The sequence below is a fragment of the Thamnophis sirtalis genome, unplaced genomic scaffold (genome assembly GCF_051295495.1).
Source record: "Thamnophis sirtalis isolate CommonGarterSnake01/CBP01778 unplaced genomic scaffold, rThaSir2_p1.2 scaffold_4, whole genome shotgun sequence".
NCBI classification, from domain to species: Eukaryota; Metazoa; Chordata; class Lepidosauria; order Squamata; family Natricidae; genus Thamnophis; species Thamnophis sirtalis.
The window spans coordinates 23,616,096-23,641,972 of NW_028261384.1; the positions used below are offsets into that span (position 1 = coordinate 23,616,096).

General features: G+C 38.2%; 1 protein-coding gene across 1 annotated transcript; it reads left to right on the forward strand.

Moving 5' to 3' along the window:
* Window positions 1-1,083: 1,083 nt before the first annotated feature.
* On the forward strand, window positions 1,084-24,685 carry LOC106538411 (1-aminocyclopropane-1-carboxylate synthase-like protein 1). Its single transcript, XM_087712615.1, has 14 exons — window positions 1,084-1,464; window positions 3,144-3,203; window positions 3,549-3,619; window positions 5,432-5,501; window positions 6,475-6,541; window positions 7,407-7,504; window positions 7,702-7,779; window positions 15,267-15,367; window positions 17,051-17,137; window positions 19,143-19,188; window positions 20,196-20,337; window positions 21,307-21,449; window positions 22,415-22,568; window positions 23,440-24,685. The coding sequence occupies exons 1-14, from the start codon at window positions 1,330-1,332 to the stop codon at window positions 23,619-23,621; spliced, it is 1,434 nt and encodes a 477-aa protein (XP_087568741.1). The 5' UTR covers window positions 1,084-1,329; the 3' UTR covers window positions 23,622-24,685.
* Window positions 24,686-25,877: the final 1,192 nt, after the last annotated feature.

Consider the following 25,877-nt stretch of genomic DNA (forward strand, 5'->3'; position numbering starts at 1 on the left):
GCTCAAGATATGTTTGGATCTATCAGTAATTATTACCTAGACTGTTCTAATAATGATAAAATCAGGCGATAATGTAATTTTGGTTTATTTACAATATCGATGTGTGGATTTGCTGTACACATAGAAATTGTCTTCATTAATGTATTACACAGTATAAAAAGCACAAAACAGCATTGTTGAAATCTTATAATGTCATATAGTTAAACAATTATTTCTAAGGATAGCTGTAATCTGGTATATTTTTAATATGGTTCAGAAGTCTCGTAGAGACTTGTAGTCCCATCAACATTATTTTTTATCTAGGTCTCCATGTTCCCAACTTGCTTAAAATACAATTATTAGACATTGAGGGAATAGGTCCTTGTGTAGTGCAAAAGCGTGTAAATTGTTCTCTGGAAAAAAAGATTTAAAATATGAAAATGTATGTTTTACAAAGCAATAATGCAATCCTCTACTTAATCCTTCACTGCATAGTACAATTAATTATGTTTCAGTCAATGATATTTGTTCTTGATTAAACTACTACCTCCTTCTCAAACCTACAATTGAAGATTGGGATTCTGAGTACTCTGCTACTTGTTTATCTTTTCCTTATCTTCTAGACATTTTTCTACAACTGACAATTCTTTGTTTAAATGAAGAATTTAGAAACACCTAAAAATATACCTAATTCCCTCCTCTTGAACTATATCACGGAAGTAAATGTATATATGATGCATTTGTCCTTTCCTTGCCAGCTCGAGTTCTCGCCTCTGACAATAAATGCAACCAAATATAACAGCCACAAGCCACAATTCGATTGATGCTCGAAATGTGACTTCAAGCTTTGCAAGGTGAATCGACGCAAGATCAAGAGCGCCTGGTTTCCGCGAAGTTAACAGTACTTTCTTGGTGCTGAGGGGTGGTGGTGGTGGTGCCATTTATTTTTTAAAGATTTGGGAAGGGTTAATCTGGGTAGGGTAGACTCGCCCTCCCTTCTCCCCTCGTCATGTCTCCTGCAACAGGCGAGACAAAAAGGGGAAGAAGACCCCGTCCCGTCGCGTTAACACATCGCTGCGTCTCCACGGGAAGGACAAAAAGAGACAAAACGCCTCACAGGAAGAGAAGAGGAGAGGCGACGGGGCGGGCTAATCGGAAGCTTCGGCCAGCCAATGGGCGAGAAAGAAAACCGGATCAGCCATTCCAAAAGGCGTTCAGGCTGAGAGGAGCTGTCACCGCTTTTGAGGGAGGGCTGCTGCTTTCTTTACACCGTCACTGCCTCTTTCTTTTCGCCTGACTTCCTCAAGGCGGCCGGGAAGCTCCTCGTCCCTCACCTTTCCTCGCCGCAGGATGACCGACCAAGCACCCCGTCGGGGAGAACTATCCGCTCGCGGAGCCCGCATCGCCGATGGCGCCGCGGGGCTCCTGGACGAAGGCTTCGAGAGGTACCTCGACGACCCTTTCGACGCGGACCAAAACCCTCAGGTGACCGCCAGGTTTTGACCCGCTTTGGGCGGCTTGCAGGGTCTCCCCTAGGATATTTTGCGCCGCATCACATCACGTTGGGCTCCGGGAGGGGCAAACAAAAGTCGTCTTTGAGGATGGATAACAGATTAACAGAGTTGGAAGGGGCCTAGTGGGTCATCTAGTCCAGTGGTCTCCAACCTTGGCAACTTTAAGACTTGTGGACTTCAACTCCCAGAGATCCTCAGCCAGCTTTGCTTAAAGTTGCCAAGGTTGGAGACCACTGATCTAGTCCAAATCCCTCCCCAAAGCAGGAGCGCCTACACCTTTTCTGACAGATGGCAGTCCAGTTTCTTCTTGAAAGCTTCCAGTGATGAAGCTCCCACAACCTCTGAAGGCAACTTCTGTTCCATTGGTTGATTGTTCTCACTGTCAGAAAATATATCCTTATTTTTAGGTTGAATCTTTCCATGGTCAGTTTCCATCCATAATTCCTTATCTGGCCATCAAGTGGTTGTGAGAAAATAGTTTGACCCCTTCCGGTCTCTTGCAGCCCTTCAAATATTGGAAGACTGCTATCCTGTCTCCCCTGGCCCTTCTCTTCATTAAACTGCAGATTAACAGATTAGCAGAGTTGGAAGGGATCTTGTAGGTCAGTGGTGGGATTCAATTTTTTTTTACCACCGGTTCTGTGGGCTTGGCAGGGTAAGGATACTGCAAAATCCCCATTCCCTCCTGATCTGCTGAGACTCGGGAGGCAAAGAATAGATGGGGGACGGGGCCAGTCAGAGGTGGTATTTACTGGTTCTCTGAACTACTCAAAATTTCCACTACCGGTTTTCCAGAACTGGTCAGAACCTGCTGAATACCACCTCTGTTGTAGGTCATCTAGTGCAACACACACACACCCCCACTCAAGCAGGAGACCCGATACCTATACCATTTCTGACAAATGGCAGACCAATCTCTTTTTTAAAGCCTCTGGTGATTAAGCTTCCACAACTTCCAAAGGCAAACTATTGAATCTCACCTTGTTCAGTTTCCATCCATTCCTGTCTGGCCCTCAGGTGCTTTGGAAATTAGTTTGACCCCCTCCTTTCTGTGGCAGCCCTGAAAAATTGGCACACTGCTATCATGTCTCCCCTGTCTTTCCCTTCATTAGACTAGCCATGCCAAGTTCCTGCAACCATTTATTGTATGTTTTAGTCTTCATTCCCCTAATCATCTTGATTGCTCTTTTCTGCACTTTTTCTAGAATCTCAGCATCTTTTTTATAGAGTGATGACCAAATCTGGATGCAGTATTCTAGATTTGGTCTTACTAAGGCTTTATAGAGTCAGAGTGGCATTAGTACCTCACTTGCTATTGATTGTATCCCTCTGTTAATGCAATTTAGGATTGCATTTGGATTTCTTGATGATTTTTTAGTGGGGATATCTATCCTCTCTTGAATAAAACCTCCATGGAAATAAAATAGTACAGAGTCTATAGAGATTCTCAGTCATCAGGTCATGGTTGTCCCAAAGGTGCTTTTTTCAGGATCCAACTGGACTTTCTTGGTTGTTTTTTTCTTTTGAAGACTTTTCGCTTCTCATCCAAAAAGGTTCTTCTGCTCTCACAGGATAGTGAAGAATGGAAGGATTTATATTCCTTGCAGACAGCTAATGGTGACTTGCTGAATTTGTTACTTTTATTCTCAGGGCATTTTGAATTTTGGAACAAGCGAGAACAAGCTTTGTTTTGATTTACTACAGGAAAGGGTAAGTTTGGATTCTTATTAAATGTGTAGGTTTCTAAATTTTAGAAATATTTGAAAGATTGATGGCTATGATTTTCTATATTTAAATAATCTAATAATATTGAGAAAAGATAATTATCATAGACACACATTCTTTGCTGTGTTGTAATTCCTTCCTATTGATAATTGATGTATGGAATATAATTGTCATCAGGTTAGCCTGTAAAGATCTATATAGTTATTAAAAATTAACATCAACTGAGTTCACATAAGTGAACTAATTTCCATACTAAAAACACCATGTAAATCAATAGAATCAAGTAATTTATAAGATGTATTGTCTCCTTTTCTTTACAACAATGGATAGCTCTCGAAACCTGATATGAATTATTTGGAGCCTCGTTTACTCCAATACTCGGATACCCAAGGCATTAAAAGGTACAGTATGAGAAATCATTACCCAATTTTAAAAAAATGTTTTCAAACAAATTAACATTTACATTACTAATTCCACCTGAAATCCAAAGGGTACACTGTGTGTATGGTTTCTATTTCTATCTTCACAATGTACACAGTAAAGGACAGGGAAGCAGGATTCCATTGACTATTCCATTATTTCCTAATACTAATGTTTTGTAATAAAGTTCTTTCTGTGGATATATTGAAACTAAAGGCTGGTTAAAAATATGATTATTTCAGTTCACATTCTAATTTATCATCATCAAATTTGAAACTTAAGCAGCTTTTCAGCCCTATTCTACATTATGCAATTATAATAATGACTATGACCATCTGATAACTATTAATGAACTCTTAATAGTGGCTATTCATTAAAAATGATTAAAAACTGTAATATTTTTAAGTTAATAATTACATGTCTTCAATGTTTTTTCTGAAAATATATTTCTTTTATGTCCCAAAATATTGGTTTTAAATTTGACAACTATTGTACTGTTTCACTATGAGTGCAAGCCATACTGCTATTTGAAGAGATCAGAAAGATGTGCCTTTTGTTGCAAGAACTTTTTCAGAACTGCAGTTGTGGTGGTAACATCCTCAGTATGCTTTTGAAAAATCCATGAGTATTAAATCCATGAGTATGAGCCAAGGTGGCGCAGTGGTTAAAGAGCAGCACTGCAGGCTACTGCTAGATCAGCAGGTCAGCGGTTCAAATCTCACCGGCTCAGGGTTGACTCAGCCTTCCATCCTTCCGAGGTGGGTAAAATGAGGACCCAGATTGTTGGGGGCAATATGCTGACTCTCTGTAAACCGCTTAGAGAGGCCTGATAGGCCTATGAAGCGGTATATAAGTCTACTGCTATTGCTATTGCTATAATCTCTTGCTCTTCTTCGTTTTCCTTCTGCATAATGCTGTAACAGATATTTTTGCTTCTGATGGTTCAAAGAGAAGGGAAAATGAAGAAAAATTTAAGTTTTCTCTATTCTTGCTGATGTGAACAGTCAACATCTTAGAAATGTTTCTTAGGACTTACCGTATTTTTCAGAGTATAAGATGCACCTTCCCGCCCCCCGCCCCCCCCAAAAGAGGGTGAAAATGTGGATGTGTCCTATACACTGAATACAGCATTTTTGGCCTCCCAAAACCCCACCCATTTTGCAAAAATGGACATGCAGAGGGTTTCAGAGGCCTGCAAAATGTTCCTGGGGGCTGGGAGGGCAAAAATAAGCAAAAAAACGGGCCTTTTTTACTCATTTTTGCCCTCCCCCCAGCCCCCAGGAACACTTTGCAGGCCTCTCAAACTCTCTGCATGACCGGTTTTTCACAAAAAATAAGGTGTGCAGAGGGTTTGGGAGGATTGTAGAGTGCAAAAACTTTTTTTAAAATTTATGTCTTCAAAATCTTGGGTGTCTCTTATACTCCGGTATATTTTATACTCTGAAAAATACAGTAGTTGATGCTTCTAGGATGAGATCTTTCTAAACATGGAATACTTTCTCATCAAATTCTTGGTGGTATCAAGATAACTAAAACAACTTTAAAATAAAAATTGTGTTCTGAATACTGTAATCCTTACTTTAATTACTGTTTGAATAATTCTTTTTGCTAGATTTAAAATCAAGATTTCGGAAGTAAAAATCAATATATCAAATTTATGCTCGAAATCAAATCTGCTGTATATTGTTTGAATTCTACCTGTATGATTTTTCATATATCAATAGATAAAAATGTTATGGCAAATTATTTGGTTAATGTGTTAATTATGGATATATATTAATTTTAAATTTTAGCTTCCGAGAAGAAATTGCCAAATTTCTTACTGAATATGCAAATGCTTCAGTACCATTAGATCCAGAACATGTAAGATGCAAGGATATTTTTTGTCTTTCTTTATTGTTGGTAACATTTGATGAAACTTATCTAAAATGTGATTTTTAACAAAGTTGATTAAATTTTATTACTTTTAAATTGGTTTGGAAAATATGATGGGATATATCACAATATTTTTATGCTCAAACTAATGTCAAATTGTTTAGATAAGTTTTAGATTCCTAACTTCTTCATGTTATCAGTCCCACCATAGATATATTTATAATGATAATTTGGAAATAATATTCAGGTTTCTTAACATTTCTGAAACTGTTCTATTTCTGTTTGAATTATCTTCATTCCTAACTCAGGTACCATCACATTACCTATTTACAATAGCATACTTTCCTTATCATAATTAGTATAACAGCCTATTGATAGTCGCACAATATAGAAATACTAGTTTAGAGGTAGTATTTGCTTACTGTATGCCTGGACTGGTCAAAGTTATAATGGTTGGTTAAAAAAATCAGTTTTGCGACCAATCCTCACATGAATGATAGTTCCAGGATCCTGCAGTCACATGATCACCATTTGGGTGCTTCACAACCAGCATTTATAGCTGTAATACCATCCCATGACCACTATTTGCAAGCTTCACAAACCAGCAAAATTTATAGAGAACACAGAAATGAAATTGTGAGTTGTGGTCATGTGATATCTTGCTTAATGACTGTAGTGATTTAATAATGAAAGTGGAAGTGACATCATAAAATAGGCACATCGAATAATTTTTCACTTGGCCACCGCAGCACTTAGCAATGGAGTTGTCAGTCCCAGTTGTAGTCATTAAGCAAGGACTACCTGTAGACTTTAATAATTTCAAACAACATAATCTCCCAGATAGTTGAATGCCATAAGAATTATTAAATACCAGCCAAAACCATGATGTGATTGTTTTTAGACTGGTCCCTTAGTATTTCAAATTACCAATGTTGTTAATTGCAACTTGGCATTTGTCTAGATTATTGTGATGAATGGCTGCTGCGCTGTCTTTGCAACTCTTTCGACTGTGTTGTGTGATCCTGGAGGTAAGGCAGCTTTAGTGTATGTGTGTATATATATATATATATGTCAACTCTGAAGTGAACCTGGCTGAAGCCTGATAGTTGCCACAAACTCTGAGAGGGAGAAGGGAGGGGAAAATAGATAGGCTTGCTGATAATCAAAACAAAAAGTTTTCTTGTGGGAAGTAAGGTCATCCTAACAGGTGGCAGTTGAAGGAGGAGAGAAGTGACCAAGCAGCCTCCCAGGCTACTTTCATTGGACAATGTGACAGGTGACATCTGAGGGGAAAAAATTTTGCTCTTTTAATTAGGGAAAAAACATGGAAACTTTAAAAGTTGGTTTTCACTAGCTGTGCCAATATGATGTATCCAAAAAACATGTTCTTTGAGGAATCTACCTGCCTCAGATTTCTGCTTTTAGCGGGTATATTACTTGAAACACTGACAATGTATATATTTGTGTGTGCGTGATTTTCATGCAGTACATGTTACTGTAATAATTTTCAGCAATGTCTTTTTAAAAGCATATGTTTTCCATTGGCTGATATCAAGACATAACTTTTTTTGTCAGGTGATATTTACAGTTAACACTATTTATGTGATTTTCAAAAAACACTGCTAAAATTAAACTATTGGTGTGCACTCTTAAATACCTGAATATAATTCTGATAAAGTCTCATTAGTTAATGATTTTTAAATGAAAAAGGATATAATACTGCTAAAATGTTTAGTTAACTAATAAATAGCATAATAATAAATAGTATTTACTTTAAAACCATTAGGATTTATGGAACACAATAATGAAAAAGAAGCAAAATAGTATAGTGCTTTATAATAGTAAAAGTCTCCTGAAAAAGATTTCCTTTGTTTGTTTGTGTTTTTTTTACAGATGGATATCTAATTCCAACTCCATATTATGGTGGCATAAATTCCAAAACTTGGTTATATGGTGGAATGCAACCTGTTCATGTACCATTATTCAGTGAGGTATTCTTTTTATTACATATAAATAAAGAAGTGTATCATTGTATTTACCCTTTTCAATGGAGGGAAGTTCTACCACCATGCTTTTAATGCCTAAACCATTGACTACACTGATGTTTCCTCAAGTTTGTTCAGGATTTTTTTTACTAATAATTGCAATATCTTATTGAATTATTAACATTGAGAGTTTTGGATTTTAGGTACCTGACAAAGGAAGCCAGCCGTTTCAATTAACAGTTGAAAAATTAGAAGCTGCATACCAGGAAGCCACGGAAAAGGTAGGAATATTTTTGTTTGAACTTCATATTCTACCAGTAATTGTAGATGAATACTATTTGTAATTGATTTTAACCTTTCTGGTAAAACACATTGTGCTAAAATACAAAAGAGGCAAATGTGTGTTGACAAGTGGGGAATTGATTGAGAATGTTTTCATTATCTTTATCCTTCCTATATTACCTCTATTCTGTTCAGCCCGTTAGCCCAGTAGGCATATTTAGAATTTAAAGAACATGTCATTAGTGCTTTCCCCAAATATTTATTTATTTATTTATTGAATTTAGATTGCTGCCTTTTTGCCCATGGCCATTCAAGGTGGCTTACAGAATATAAAACCACATTTAAAACAATAAAACCAATAAAAAGAATCAAATAAATTAATATAGTACCAATATAGCAAAATCACCTCCCATCCCGCACTCCAGCATCAGCAGATCAAACAAGTCATTTAATGAGCTGCATCCCGCTCTGGGTTCCCCAGGCCCGCTACAGAACCAGGTGTTCAGTGCCTTATGGAAGAGTATTAGAATGGAGGCCATTCTAATCTCCGGGGGGAATGATGTTCCAGAGAGAGGAAACCAATAGCAATAGCAATAATATAGCAATAGCAGTAGACTTATATACCGCTTCATAGGCCTTTCAGGCCTCTCTAAGCGGTTTACAGAGAGTCAGCATATTGCCCCCAACAATCTGGGTCCTCATTTTACCCACCTCGGAAGGATGGAAGGCTGAGTCAACCCTGAGCCGGTGAGATTTGAACCGCTGACCTGCTGATCTAGCAGTAGCCTGCAGTGCTGCATTTAACCACTGCGCCACCACAGAGAAGGGCCTTCTTCTGGGTCCCACCAGGTGTATCTCCTTCGGAAATGGGACCTGCATACCAGGGTCTGCATAAAATCATGCGGGCCACTGCATTTTGCACCAACTGAAGCTTCAGGATGCTCTTCAAGGGGAATCCCATGTAGAGCATGTTGTAATAGTCAAGACAGGAAGTGATTAGGGCATGAGTGACTATGAGAAGGGACTGCTGGTCCAAGAAAGGGCGTAACTGGTGCAAAATCCGCATTTGCACAAAGGCCCTCCTGGCCACAACCTCCACCAGCAGGAGTTGTGAGTCCGGAAAACCCCTAGATTAAGTGCAGGGTCTGTTTGTGGTAATGCCACACCATCCAAGACCAAAGGTGGCAATTCTCCCTGAGCCAACGAACCCCAAACCCAGAGCCACTTGGTCTTGCCAGAGCTTAGTTTCAATCTGTTGCTCCTCATTCAGCCCCAACTGCCTCTAGGAACTATGAGAGGGAGGACACGACATCAGTTAACTTACCATGGGCCGAGACATACAGTTGAGTATCAATCAGCATATTGGTGATACCTCAGTCCATGGTAATGGCTGATCTCACCCAGAGGCTTCATATAAATGTTGAACAGGAGTGGAGAGGTTACCAAACCCTGCAGAACCCCATAAAACTGTGAGCGAGGGCTGGATTGGACACTGACTGAGAGTGGCTGCAGAAGAAGTAAGTGAACCAGGATAGCAAAAGGCCTTCCACTCCCACCCCCTGAAGCTGCCCCAGGAGAATACTATGGTCCATGGTATTGAAAGCCACTGAGAGGTCGTAGAGCAAGGATGGATACACTACCCCCATTCTGCTCCCGCCAGAGATCATCCAAAAGTGTGACCAATACCATTTCTTTTCCAAATCCAGGTCTGAATTTTGATTGGTAGGGGTCAAGATAATCTGTTTCATCCAGAAACCTCTGGAACCACCGCACTACCACCTTCTCAACAACCTTTCCCCAAAAGGGAAGATTGGGGACAGGTCAGAAATTATCCAACAAGCTGGAGTCCAATGATGGCTTCTTAAGAAGAGAACAGACCACAGTCTCCTTAAAGTGCTGGGACACTGCCCCCTCCTCCTAAGGAAGTATTAATCACAGCCAGTCCTCCTGCCTGTCACCTCCTGGGAAGCTTTCACAAGCCAGGAGGGACATGGGTCTAAAACACAGGTGCTTACACACTGCTGTCCACTTTCTCGGGAGCAACAGGATCAAACTGTTCCCAGATAACAGGGCGAGAACCTGCCTCAGGGACTTCCATCAGACCAGCAACCACGCTGGCATCTAACTGGGAACGAAGTCAAGCGATTTTCTTCCAGAAAATCCACAAATTCCTCAGCGCATCCCTTCAGGTGGACCTCAATCACCTCTTTCCCCAGGAGGAGGTGGCTCACCTTAAAGTGGGTCATTGGGTGATTATCTGCACCCAATGTGGAGAAGTATATTTACACTTCGTTGCATGAATTGCCACTAGGTAGGCTTTAGTAGCAGTTCTTACCCGTGTTCGATCAAGTTTATCCCAGTGGCGCTCTACACATAGCAATAGCAGTTAGACTTATATACCACTTCATAGGGCTTTCAGCCCTCTCTAAGCGGTTTAGAGAGTCAGCATATTGCCCCCCAGTCTGGGTCCTCATTTTACCCACCTCGGAAGGATGGAAGGATGGGTCAATCTTGAGCCGATAAGATTTGAACCGCCGAACTGCAGCTAGCAGTCAGCTGAAGTGGCTGCAGTACTGCACTCTACCCACTGCGCCACCTTGGCTCATCTCATGTGTTTCATCCCTCTCAGTTCCTCTGTATACCATGGGGCATAGAGAGGTCTATGGATGAGGAGAGGTCACATTGATACAATCCTATCCAGAGCCTCAGTCACCCTCCTATTCCAAACAGTGACTAAGAGCTCGGCTGGACTGCAGAGTAGATCTGCAGTTATAGCTCCCAGCTTCTGAAACCCATCCGGGTGCATTAGTTGATGGGGGAGGACCAATCTAATAGGTCCTGCCTCTCTGCGGTGGTGGTGGTTTACAGCTCTTGAGAAACTCATTGCCACCAGACTGTAATCTGATCATGACAATGGGACCAAGGACAGGTCCACCAATTTCAGGTCACATAGGCACTACTCTCATAAGAACCCCAAATTGGGTGTGTGGCCACTATTGCTAGTAGGACCCTGGATGACCTGGGACAGGCCCATGGAAGTTATGGTTTCCATGAAATATTGGGCTGCCCCCGCCCCCGGGATTGGAGGCTGATATCCCCCAGAACTATAATCCTGAGGAATTCCACCACCAGTCCTACGGTGAGGTCCAGGAGCCCAGGTAGGGAAGCTGCCATGCAGCAGGGAGGCTAGTATAGCAGCAGCAATCCCTCCTGATCCCTTAAGCCCAATAAGAAAAAGGGTCTCACAGCCAGGCCCTTGTGGAGCAGTGCCTCTGGAGGCTACTAGAGATTCTCTGATAATAACAGCCACACCCCCAACCCGGCCCTGAGGTCTAGACTGGTGCCATGCTCGATAACCCATTGGGCATATTTCTATGAGGGAACACCTCCCTCTGGGTCCAGACAGGTTTCAGTTATTCAAGCCAGATCGGCCTTCTCTTGGAGGAAGCTGATCTGACATTTAAAAGCAGCAGCCTAAGACCTGGGCCACCATAGATCTTCTAACCAGGTAAATGAAGTGAGTGCAAGGGGGTAGAACATGAGACCAATATTAAAAATCGAGGTCGCATTCCCCGTCCCTTGACTCCCGTGTCTCCTGTTACCTGACACCACTGAAATAGGTTGCCCTCTTCTGCCTTCCCTGAGAAACATTCCATCCCCCATCCCCAACACTCCTCCTTAAAAATCTCTCACCCACCAAGCAAGAAGCCAGTCCTCCCCACAGCTCTCACATGGGGAAAAGGGACCAACACACTCGCCTCTCACTCAACTTTCCCTTCCAGGCCCAGCCTTCCCAGGCCCAGTTACAGAACATTCAGATGATTGCAGAAGCAAGATTACAGGAGGTAGCCAGAAAAATAGCCAGAAGGAAATTTAGCAGCAGTGTAGTCCTACAGTGTCTCATGAAGTTCACATTTCCAAGCTCCCACTCGTCAGTTAACCTCAGGAAATCCCAACGGCAGCCACTCTCCACAACAATATTAACCACAAGTAGGTCCAGTTGCCGACAAAGGCCAATGAAGCTTGTCTCTTCTGTCAGCTTTGCCTCCATCAGATGACCCAGGCTATGGCCAGATGCTGACTCTTGGGTTCTCAGACCAGGGTTTAGCTTCAGTCAGGGGAATCCAGGGGGAGACCAGGGAAGTCACACAATTGTAAATCATCCACCTCCTGTGCTCCATCTCCTTGTCTTACCTTCCAACTACCATTTTAGCTGAATATGGCCACGAACAAAATATGCCACTAACACAACCTTTCCTTCTATCTTTAGGATGACCCTATTATTCAGTGTACCTTTATTATCAAAGATATCGGAGAGGATATTTCCAAACAAACTACTATACAGCTTCTGCACACTACTTTTATTTTCAAAAGTAATAAACAATTGTGGCTGGTAGATGCTTTTCAGTAAGCTGAAAATTTGTTTTAAAATTTTAAAATATCCTAAAAGATAAATTATTACCGTGTTTCCCCAAAAATAAGACAGGGCCTTTTTTCTTTTGACCCCCCAAATAAGCGCTAAGCCTTATTTTTGGGAGGGTCTTATTATTTTTGAGGTGCAGTAGGTGGCAAGCATGGTCACCTCACGGCTGCTGCTGTGTTGCAATATTTTTGGGGAGGGCTTATTTTAGTGCATGTGCTCAAATGCCTGATTGGGTTTATTATCTGGGGAGGTCTTATTTTTGGGGAAACAGGGTAATAATAGGAAGTTTAGCAATCATGCCTGGGGCATCTCTCTTGACCTAAACATTCCTCATAGTTCACAGAATAGCTCTAGCTTCTGAAAAGGGGAAGAAAGAAACCTGGAGCATCACTGGAGGAAAACAAGGGATGAATCTCACCAGATATAACTTACAGCTGTTATTAAGGCCTAGCTTGTAGCAGAAATAGCAGTGAAACACCATTATTTCTCCACCCTCTCTGCATTCACAGAGTATTGCCTGGCAGCCATGTTCAAGATTACTTGGTCCCTCCTCAGACAGGAGGACTCCGGTGATCATCTCCAGGCCATGCAGGGAAATATTTTGAACACCTGATGGACAGAATGGTTCCCACTTGGAACTAATGATACCAGTTCTTTTAGAGGTGCCTGGATAAAGGTCTTACCTGGTTATATTTGGGAATGGTTTCATCCTATTGTACCTGGGGAAGTGAACAGGGCCCTTGATGCTGTCAGTGCAGCGACTTTTCAAATCCCTGGCCCTCCTACCTGGTGAAAACTCAGAACTTGGTGACTGCCTGGTGATTCAGGCAGATCCTTCACTGCAGGAGAAGGGTGACCACTGGTGGGTTTCTACCGGTTTTACTACTGGTTTGCTTGTGCACGCTCTCTCTCTCTCTCTCTTGCACGTGTGATACTTATGTGCATGTATAGAAGCATCTGGGTGGGCAGGCAGAGCTGAACCAGGCCGAACTGGGAGCAACTTACCTCATGGGGGGTGGGGGGGCATTTCCAGGACCTTTTAAGAAGGCTACGGTTTGCTCCCTCCTCAGAAAGCCATTTCTTGATCTTACCTTTCAGGACAATTTTTGTCCGATTTCCACCTTCCCTTTCTGGAAAAGATAGTAGAAAAGGCAGCTTCAGAGGGTCCTGGATGAAACAGATTATCTTGACCCCTTCCAGTCAGGATTCAGACCTGGTTATGAGACAGAAAAAATATTGGTTACACTTTGGATGAATTGTGGCATGAGCAGGATGGGAATAGTGCATCCATCCTTGGCTTCTCAGCAGCCTTCAATACCATTGACCATGGTATTCTTTTGGGACTAGTCAACGTAATCTTGTAATATTTGGCTCCTTTCTCCAAGGCAGGTTCTAATCACTGTTAATAGTGAGTGAGAGACCCAGGCCATAGCTGCTTCTTTATTGTTTGCTCACCACAGTGCACTCTCCATCCCTTTTTAATGTATACATGAATCTACTGGGTGAGATCATCTGCCGCCATGGAATGAGGTGCCATCAGTATGCTGGTGATAGTCAACCTTACATCTCCATCTCCAGTGACTCAAATGCACTGCCCTTTCATGGTGCCTGAAGACTGTGGGTGCCTGGATGTAGGAAAGTAGGCTTCAACTGAACCATGGGAAGACCCTGTGGCTTTGGGTGGGCGGAGCTTAGAGAGCTTTAACATTTCTGGGTGGGGTTGCATCACCACAGACAGACCCAGTGTGCAATATGGAGATGATCTGGGCTCAAAGAGCAAGTGGCAATTGTGGATAGGAGAGCCTTTGCACAATTTTGTTGAGCTCCTTCCTGGATTGGGAGTCCCTGCAGTCAGTTAATCAAGTCTAATAATCCCATTCTTGGGCTATTGCAACCTGCTCTTGAGTGGTGAGGGGGTGGGGCTACCCTTGAAGAGAATTTGGAAGCTACATCTAGTACAGAATGCAGCTGCATGACAGTTATTGGGTTCCTAGGGTGGGCCATGGTTGTCAGATTGCTTTTAGGTCCAATTTAAGTGTTGATTATCACCCTTAAAGCCCTTCATTGCATGGCTCCTGGCTATCTGAGGAATCATCTCACCCCAAAGGGATTGGCCTGCCCCACCCAGAAGAGGCAGACATTTTAAGTAATTCCAACTGGCCAGGATCCAGGAGAACGTTTTCTGCTATGGCTCCTGTCTTTTGGAACTTATGCAGCCCTTACCGCTTGTGAAATTTACAACCACTCTTGGCTTTCTGAAAAAGTCTGAAGAACTGGCTTGGGGCTCCAAAGTGCTGTGTCATTCTGGATTAATGGACTAGACAAGAGACACACACACGAGGGCATCTTGCTCCTTGCCCCTATCTTTTTCAATTTCAAACTAATTTAAAGTTATTTATTATTTTAATTTTTATTGGTATAATGATTGTAAGCCACTTATATTCACTTCCTGGTGAGGTACTATGAGTCATTGAAACGGCATGTTTCTGTATCAAGTTTGCAGAGTGTGAAAACTTCACATGGTCTTTTTAAATCCAGTAAAATTCTTACAATAACATAAGTAACAATTTTAGTAGCCAACTATATTTTTGTGGAATATTATATATTTTCCTTCCTTTACTAAAATTATTGCCATTGTTTGAAAAAAATGCTGTGTATTTATATAGAAGTTTTCAGTTTTTATTTTCAGTTATTTCATTCATTTTTTAAATCTAGAATCAATTAAAAATAAAAATAAAAATGTTCTTGTTGGCTATAATTAGATGAATGCAATATGTTTGAAGTGCCTGTTTTTGATATAAAATTTCTGTTCTTGGACTTTCTGAAATTTGTCTTTTTAGCCATTAAGGATGAAAGCTAATAAGAGAAAAATGCTGCAATTTTAAGATCATTTTCTTGAATTGAAAAGACTGATGATGCAGGAAAAAATATGCATGTAAACAGTCTACTGTTTTCCGTACGTGAGTGACACTTTTAATAAAGGATGGCAGTGTTGCAGACTCTGTCTGCAAGTATGCTTGACGTCATGTTGGCGTCTCCGACTATCAGTTTTTCTTTTTTCAGGGCATCCGAATCAGAGCATTAATCCTGATCAACCCTCACAATCCATTAGGGGACATTTACCCAGCACAGTTACTGACAGAATGTCTAGAGTTTGCACACAGGTTTGCGTGCTAGAGCTGTTTATTTGGGATTTAATTTTCCATAATGCATTATTTCACTTATGAAATGATTTTGGCAATTTCCTTTCATTTGATACGTGTTAAATATGATTATCTGCCCTACTTAGGAGGTATATGGGGCAATAATTTGTCTTCTTCGTTTTGTGAAAAAACTGAGAATTTTTCAATAACCAATATAAGAAAACATAATAGTGATTATTAATGTATGCATTGCTAGGGCAAGGCTACTCTTTTTAAAACTCCAATGCCTGATGTATGTATGTATATATACGTATATATGTCAGAAATTGAATAATGGTTATTGCCAAAATCAATAGTAATAGTAGTGTGTAATATATTAAGCTCTTGATTTCAGAAGTATTTTGATAGCAATTTATGAATTGGGAATTGAGGAAAGCCTTTAATTTTAAATTTAGATATTTTAAATTATTTTAAAATCAGTAAATAGAAAGCTACATGGTATATGAGTAAATATATCTGTATCTTGCACAAAGAAGGGTGTTTTGTTTAAAACAAAAATAAAAGTTTCCAGTTGCCTTATTTTATTGCAGTATATTCAAACATTTAATTGTCTTTGAATACATTCTTATAGTTCCTTTAATTTATATACTATACTTTTAAATATGTCTACAATTTTTTTCTTACTTTCAATGAAACTTTAAATATTGATTTATAGTCAGAGACCAAAAAAAAGAGGAGGAAACAAACAGAAAGACTACTAGTACAAAAACTAGGTAACAAAGAGAGTGATAATATTTTAAAGCCATCAAAAATAGCCAGCCATTGCGCTGCAGACTACATTAAGCAACAAATGAATGATTTCCCCCAGAAATATTTAATGTAATAATCGTTCTACAAGTGTAAATCCTATAATGGTAAAGGTTCCCCTCGCACATATGTACGAGTCATTCCCAACTCTAAGGGGCGGTGCTCGTCTCCATTTCAAAGCCAAAGAGCCAGCCCTGTCTGAAAACGTCTCCGTGGTCATGTAGCTGGCATGATTAAACACCGAATGTACATGGAATGCTGTTATCTTCTCACCAAAGTGGTCCCTATTTTTCTACTTACATTTTTTACATGCTTTCGAACTGCTAGGTTGGCAGAAGTTGGGACAAGGAACGGGACTTCGCTCCATTGTGCGGCGCTAGGGATTCGAACTGCTTAACTGCTGACTTTTCTGATTGACAAGCTCAGCATCATAGCTGCTGAGCCACCTAATGCTACCTTCCATCTTTCCATGATTTCTTTTAAAAATTTAATGGCTAGAATAGAAATGACTTTTTCAGAGCTTTTTAAGCCTCAAGATTAATGTTTTTCTATCTATATGTCCTGATAAATATGGGGCCGCATTTGACATTAGAAATAAAAAAATTAATTAACAGAATTTTTCCAAGGAATGGTTTTTAGAAAAACATTTCTAAATATTTAATATTTCTATCAGTAGCAGACTTCTGAATGTCTAGGAATATTAGAATTAAGAATTCAGTTTGTTATATTGTTATGACTTTCATTGTGTAATATAAGAGTTTCTAAGGGTTTTTAAATGTTTTTAATACTAATCTTACAGATAGCATGTTAAGAATTACTGAATGAAGTAATGAATCCATGAATCAAAATTAATACTTGAAGATTTTAAGAAATTCTTATATATTTTTCTGTATATAGATATGAGTTACATGTAATAATGGATGAAGTTTACATGCTGTCAGTATATGGTGATACCACATTTACAAGCATCCTTAGCTTAAAGAGGTAAGGACACACTTCTATTGGAAAGTCTTTATTGAGATAGACTATAAAAACAGAATTTTGCAAGACTTCCTCTGAAATTTTCTTTTCTCCCTTCTTATACCCCAGAGATTCAAGGGGGAAATCAGTCTTTTTCTAATATTTTCCCTCACCCTGGGGGATGAGGGAACATATTCTGCACTTGTTCATGTCTTAACAGCTCCTGGATAATTTTCCTAAGGTCATCTCAATGGATAGGTAAAGGTAAAGGTTCCCCTGCACTTGCATGCTAGTCGTTTCTCAATGGATATCTCAGTGATATCTCAATCTTTGCAAGTTTAAAAGGTGTAAACTAGCTGGGGAATTTTGGGAATTGAAGTCCACACCTCTTAAACTTGCCAAGGTGGAGAAACACTACGTATTTTTTCCAGAATAGTATTTGATGTAATATCATATAGATGATTCAAGAGTTAGTAGACTTTTCTACTCATTTTTTCTATTCTAACAAAACCCAAAGTAAAAAAAACAAAACCCAAGAAAGTTGATGTTTGAATTTTATTAATACCTTTATTATTAAATGTACTATTTAATATTAAAATTAAGCCTGATAAAAATTTGGTACAAATTTTTGCTAGCTCATTGATCTTCACAATAGGGGGCATTCATATTCAAAAGACTTTGCTGTCCATAATGTTCTAAGGGTTTAAAGATTAATACTAATATCAATAAGCAATTAGCAAAACTTATTGTAGTTAGCAGTCTAGTTGCTGTATTCTCTATCTGTTGCAACTTTTGGATACATCTTAAGTATGTCTGCATTCCATAGATATAATATGTTGTAATTTTCATTTGGCAAATTTTCATCAACTATTGAAATGTAGGTAATTGTATACAGTATAGTAGCTTTAAGATCTATCCAGACTACCTATTTTTTATAAGAAATACCATACACTCTTTAATACTATGTTTATGATTTAGCACGCTCTTGTGCGAAGAATTTTTTCATTAAGCTCTAATATGACGAAGTCCTTATACATTGCTTCATCCCTTAGTCTTATTGCAACATGGCAGGCCAACTTCTTTAAATCAAAGTTATCCATTTTTGATTGGAACTGTCATATTCAATCCTTGAACTGGAATATGTTATGGCTAGGTGTGTGGATGGATGGAATAGGATGAAGATGAGAAGTTTCAGTAGTGACAGTGCTCAGGATAGCAACAGTATATTAGCCATAAGAGCAGGAAATATGTACAAAAATGCTGGAAAACATGAGGACCCACTCTACATATCTTATAAACCCAGCATAAGTTTTTACTTATATGAAGTAATTGTTTTCCTGTGTGTTTATAGCATTGTACATTTTCATATAAAATACAAGTAATCCTCACTCAGCTACAATGTTTGGGATTGGAAACTCCATCATTAAGTAATACAGTTGTAAGCCAAAAAAACAGACACTGAGCAACAGCAGTTCCGGTTGCCAATTTTTAAGCAAAGATTACATGATTTTGACTTTCTGCTGGCTTCCCCATTGACTTTGCTTCTGTAAAGCCAGCAGGCGAAGTCACAAATAGTGATCATGTGTCCGTGGGACACTGCAACACTCATTAAGTATAAGTTCCAGTTGTCAGCACAACTCATTGTAAATTCGAACAGTTGTTGAATGAGTAGTTTATTAAACAAGGACCATTTATAAAGTCAAAGCTCATAAACAGAGTACAATTCACTACCATAAAGCTATATTATTGTGATCATTAAATGAGCACTATTTATAATTCCATTATATCAAACTTGCACTGATTTCAGAAGGTACAATTTCAGTGGCCCTCATTATTTGCAATCTCATTACATGGTTTTACATATCTTCAATTGATAATTATAAACTACTACTTATAATTTTTGTAATTTCTATGAATAATGAGGCTACTAGTAAGTATAACAGATTTTCTCTTTCAGAGTATACTTGTCCTTATAATTAAAGATTTTTTAAAAAGAATATATTAATTCTTTGTGAATATTTCTTTTTAGTTTACCTGATCCAGACCGAACCCATTTTATGTGGGGATTTAGTAAGGTAGGTTAGAGATAGTTGATATCAATGTGTATTCAATATGTTCCTGAATGTCAAATTTTCCTCTCCCATACTATTCAGTTTGCACAGTAGAAATTATTAATGTTACTGCTATTGATGAAACTGGAATTCAGATTTTTTTCTCCCTTACTATTGTATGACAGACAGTTTGTAGTGGGACATGGGCAATCTAATTAAAATTAAAGCATAGTTTAAACTCTTTAATCTAAAAAAATAATCAAAAACTCCCTCAGTTTTTCATAGTATTCAGAGTCTGCAGCAAACCACAGCAAACTACAGGTGATACACAAAAGACACCCTTGTGCACTTATAGCCCAGTCTGTGTGCAAATATGCAAGCAGCTTTTCTTGCATTCTGATTCCACATTTTAGAATTTTACCTTTCCTTATGCCTACCCCTTAGAATTCTGTGCAAATGTGTATATATTTCTGGTTATAATAGTTCTTTCAAATGCCATTAAGAAAGCATATATTTCTATAGTTATTTGTTGTTAATAATAACCTTTGTCTGCTGCTAAATCTCTGATACCATGAAAATAACTCTCTCTCTCTCTCTCTCTCTCACACACACACACACACACACACACACAGAGAGAGAGAGAGACACACACACACACACACACACACACACACACACAAACACAAACACACACCTCCCAAAGCTGCTAAATCTGCATTAGGTGGTGTAGGTGTTTTTTTTTCTTTTTCTAAAGATCTATTGGTGCTCTCAGCCAAAAATATTGTCTAGTGTTATTAATTTGATAAGATCAACAGAGAAAGTTATTAATAAATTCTGCTTTGAATTATTTATGCATAAAAAGATAGCAGTTTATTTTTTTAAATGTAAACTTTTGGATTATATAAATGAAATTTGAGAAATTCCATATCAGAATTACAAATTCTGAACTTTGATTTATTTATGGATATGCATGGGGCACTGCCATTTTAAGGGAATTTGAAATTACATTGTTCTTTATGTCTCTTTTCTAGGATTTTGGCATGTGTGGTATTCGAGTTGGAATATTATACACCAGAAACCATTATATCAGGAAAGCAGTTAATCAGCTTGTGGTTTTTCATGGATGTTCTGGACCTGTACAGCACGTTCTCCAACAAATCCTTAAAGACAGAGGTTAGACAAATCTGAAAATGTGACTGCAAATTCACACAAACAGCATCTAAATAATGAACATAGAGCCAGTTTGGTGTAATGATCGAAGTATCAGGCTAGAAATCAAGAGTTTGAATTCTAGTCCTGCCTTAAGACACAAAACCAGCAAGGGTGGCTTTGATTCGGTTTCTCTCTCAGCCTTAGGAAGGAGGCAAAACCATACCATTTCTAAAATCCTACAAGAAAGTTGTAGGGGCTTGTCCATGTAGCTGCTAGAGTCAATGACTCAAAAGCCAAATAAAATAAAAATGAAATAAATAAAAATTGATCTTTAGAACAATAGCTGTTGAATTTTTTAAAAAAAATAATTATCACCCTAATTGTGACCAAAGTATGATTTCCCAAACATTATTGTATTCAGTAGCAAGTTATGTGAACAAAATTCGCACTAAAATCCAGCTAAAACCCACTGTATTTTTTCTATTACCATTAATTTGTCACTGTTATTGGTTGACACAATTCATGTTAATGATCATAATTAGAAAAATACTTAACTAATATGTTAAAATGTCAGATTATTTAATCCTCCAATAGCATGAGTCACTTTTTGAAGCTAAGCAGTTACATTTAAAATTATGAGCTAACAAAAATTCTCCCACATCCCTGTTCATACTCTAAAATTCTTACTGAACAACCAGATTATACAGCAATTAAAAAATTGGACATTGAAAAACTAGAAAAGATTTTAGAGTACGTGTTTTGAAAATGTAAGCATGCTACATGAAAACTGCTAAGTTTTCTCTTCTTTTTCCTGCTTTTGTCTATGATAAAACCTAAGGTAAAAGACAGTGTATAAATTCCATCTCAGCTGCGAAGCAAATAATGACCCGATACATCATGATAAGTCACACGACACAATTGAGTTTAACACTGATGGTACAAAAAAAAAAGGAAAATAAAAATGCATTATTATTTGTATTGTTTTGACAGACTGGCTGGATAATGTCTTTTTCCCAATAAATAAAAAAAGATTAAAAGAAGCTAAAAACATTCTTGTGGATGGTCTTGCAGAAGTTGGAATACCTGTTTTAAAAAGCTCAGGAGGGTTATATGTGTGGGCTGATTTCAGGAAGGTATGTAAAAAATATAAAAGAATAAAAAGTATTGATTGAAGAAAATAAGATCTCTTGGCCATTTGAAAAATAAGGATGAAATATTGATATTTTAAAATGATAGTTGATGTTTCTAGATCAATTATTCAAAATATTTTGAGGCAGTGATGTATAAAATACTTTTGTTTCAAAACACTTTTAACATGAAATATAAAAAAATTTCACCATGGACATTTTGTAAATGTTTCAATGTTCTGAAAGAAAGCCCACCAAAATACTTAAAATGGCCTTGTTCTACATTCATTGTTAGGGTATTTAATGAAATTTTGAATTTGTTAACATTTCAAAACAAAACATTTTACATATCTTACATTATTTAATATTGTTTTAGTTAAAACTACTACAGGTTGTATTATCCTTACGTTTAGTGATGAGCATACAGAATAATAACATATACCTTTAATGGTAAATTTATGTAATGTTCTAAGTTAGGGGAAATGTTGGGGATCTGGGAATTCACTGATAGGTAAATTAATTGAAAACTGATCAGATCAGAACCAGTTTAGTCTAGTGATTAAGGTCTTACCAGGCTCAAGGTTGACTCAACCTTCCATCCCTTCAAGGCGGGTAAAATGAGGACCCAAATTATTGGGGGCAATATGCTGACTTTAAATTACTTAAAGAGAGCTGTAAAGCAGTATATAGGTCTAAGTGCAATCAGGCTAGAAACTAGGAGGCCATGTGTTCTAATCCTGCCTTAGGCATGAAAGTGAACTGTGTGATTTTGGGCCAGTTTTTCTCTTTAAGCAAGACCTACCTCATAGGATTGTTGTGGGGAAAATAGAAGTAAGAAATATTTGCCATCTTGAGTTATTCATAAAAATAATAAAGGTGGAAAATAAAATCTTTTTTATTCTTTTCATATAAGGGGCTTATTATGTTAATTATAATTATTTTATGTAGCACAATTCATGTTGTTATTTTAGTTTTTAAAAACACAGACATTTGAAGCTGAAATCGATTTATGGATGAAGATTCTGGATGAAAAACTTCTTATTAGTCCTGGGAAGGCCTTCTGCTGTTATGAACCTGGATGGTTTAGAATAATTTTCTCAGATTCTGTAAATAAGATTATTTTGTGTAAGTTTTGAGTTCTATAAAATTATTATGATTCTTTTTCCATTTATACATCCCCCATTCCTGATATCAGCGAGACCAGGCATCTCCAATCCTGGCAATTTTAAGCTTGGAGGACTTCAACTTCCAGAATTCCTGAGTCAGCAAAGCTATCACTTAGGAGTTATAGTAGATAGCTTTGCTGGCTAGGGAATTCTGGGAGTTGAAATCCGCCAGGCTTAAAGTTGCCAAGGTTGGAGACCCTTGAACTAGACACATAAAGACTCAATCAGAAAATATAGTTTGATACCTTATTCTATTGTTCATTCAAAAGAGCACAAACATATAATGAAAAATATTTTAATATATCTATTTTTGTTAAGATGTATTTGATCTTTCTTGATCATTTGAGAGAAAAATAATAAAGAAAATTGATTAGTGCTATAAATGAAGTAAGAATTGTAAATAAAGATAATGCTTGATTATACTAATTCAATATTTTTCTGAAACCTTAATTTGTATTTACTAAAAATAAGTCAACAGAATTTGAAAAGTTATTTATTGTTTTCTAAAAAGCTTTTGAAAAAAATTAATACTGGAATATAATTGAAGGTGATATGATAAGTCTTCGATCAGTGTACATTGCTATAACTTATAATTTAGAATTTTCTGGCTGAAGAATTGTTTACATTTCATTTCTAATACTTCTATTTGATGAGAGACTTTATTTATTGGAATAAGCCTGTTTAGTCTAATCTAATGAATTTGGGGTTTTAAATTGCACAGCCATGTCCCTCATAGCAATACATTAATTTTAGATTTGCTAAGCTTTTTGTTGAATGCACATTGACATAAATGCATTCTCTAAAGTTGATTATTCTCTTTGCTTTTATAGGCATTCAGAGACTTCAACAATTGCTTTGTGATAAAATGGATGAACCTGTTACTCTTTGTTCATCTCCTGAAGGAAACAAATGTACTGAGTCAGATGACAATGTTTCTACTAATGTCATAAATATACCAGTGGATGATATGTCAGAGGGTTATTCACAGCTGAAGAAAATAGCTGTTTTCTAAGATCTGGACTGACAACACAAATAACCTGTTTTTATGTATCATGTGACTCCCTTTCTTTTTATATTATCTGAATATAGCTTTTACCTTGTTTGTAATTTATGGTTATTAATTTAAAAACAGGGCTATCACATCTGCGAAAGATTAACTTCCTTAATGAGGTTTCTCTTAACTGAAGTGTTAACCTATATTGGAAAACAACCGACCATTTCTCAATGTGTTTCTTTCAGACAGATTCCAAGGCTGGAAGCAATGCTTCTACTGGCAAACAACCAGTTGGGGAAAATGGACATTGGTACTTATCTGATATGATACACACATTCTCACTGCAGTGGAGACAGCAGTCAGATAGGGTTAACTCCGTCCAGTAACGATTAGGGCTTAGTCTACAGTTTATAAAACCATCCTCCATGCTGCTCTTCACAAGCTTTCGTCGAAGGTGACCTGTAGACTGACGTGTAGTTGATATGATGGAGAAGGAAGAAAATGGAAAAGGAAGAGAAAGGCCTACCCTAGTCCTATCAAGGGATGGAACCTGACCGGAATAGGGTGGGACTGACTGCTGTCTCCACCTGCAGTGAGAATGAGCGTATCAGGTAAGTACCAACACCCATTCTCCACGATTGGTGGAGACAGCAATCAGATAGGGACATACCCAAGCTTGGCCTGGGTTAAGGGAGGGATCTGGTCCCCATGGAAGAGGAGTTCAAGACATGGACATTGCAATACCCTCCTTCCAAAGGCAGCCTCAGCAGAAGCAAACCGGTCTATCTTTTTTTTAATATATATTTTTATTTTCACACAAACATAAACACACAAAAACATATAACATGAAAACTTCTTCAACTGCGTACAGTATGTTGATTGGTTATAAGGTCTTTCTGCGTCCTTTCCATAGTCAGCACTTGAGCTTTATCAAAAAATCTCATATTGTCAATCAAATATCTTTGTATATATTATTATTATACAGGTCTGCAACTAAAAAGCTGTTTGATTATTTTCATCTAATTTTCATGTATTTTGGTGTGCTGAAAACAAATAAAATATTGAAAAAACGATGTCATGATTTGCCACAACATGCAAAATTGTCTTCAAATTTATCATTTTTTTTAATTTTTGGTAATTTTTTTATATTATGGGTTTTTAACCAAATTTAAAGTCCAAATTACTATTAATTAATTCACATAAGTGCATTTAAGATATAAAATGCCAAAAAATCCTTAAGGGATTTTTCCAAGTTATGTAAAAAAAATATAGCACTGTAAATCTGATGGTCAGCAATATATATATAAGCTGAGCAAGTTTTAAGCAGGTGCTTCTAATGGTAGAAGGGTAGAATCTTTCTTGAAGAATCCAGCGGGAGGGAGACACAGGTCAGATAGCAGCATCTCCGGTCAGTGCAGGGGGTGTGGCCAGCACTGTGACATCTCGTGTACAGACACACAGCTGCTCTCCTAAATGCCACTTGTGCACAAATCATCAGGTTCTTGGTTCTAGGCTGTTCACACTTTTTCATTGCAATTCATGTTAGCTCGTCATTCTTCAACCATTATGTTATGTCTCTGCGAAAGTGTATTAATTCACCAGACAGTTTCTGTTTCATCTGTGGTGAATATACAGTGTTGAAGCAACAGCAGAATATTACAGACTTTGTGAAAAAAGTATACTTTGCATACTTTGGACTCAAAATTGGAGATCAAAATAAAGTTTGGGCGCCTCATAAAGTGTGCAAACAGTGTGTTGTGGATCTCCGAAACTGGTTCAAGGGTAAGAAAAAAATTTCCGTTATGGGATTCCTATGGTATGGCGAGAGCAAAAGAACCATAGTGATGACTTACTTTTGTTCATGTGATGTGAAAGGGTTTAATTCCAAATGGAAGCATTTTATTTCATACCCCGATCTTCACTCAGCAATTCGTCCCATCCCCCATGGCTCAGATGTACTAGTACCCAAGCCCCCTGCTACCTTGGAAGAGATACCTAGCTCCGATGAAGGTGAAGTTATAGGTTTATAGGTTTATAGGTTTATTAACATTTATAGGCCGCCCTTTTCCCTGAGGGGACTCGGGGCGGCTTACATAAAATCAGGGGGGGGGGAATACAAACAATAACGTAGACAAACATAAAGTAAAATAGTGAGCAACATTCATTCATCATTCGGGAGGGGCAATTATCTTTGTCCCGAGGCCTGACGGGCTAGCCAGGTGTTAAGGGCTATGCGGAAGGCCTGGACGGTGGTGAGAGTACGAATCTCCATGG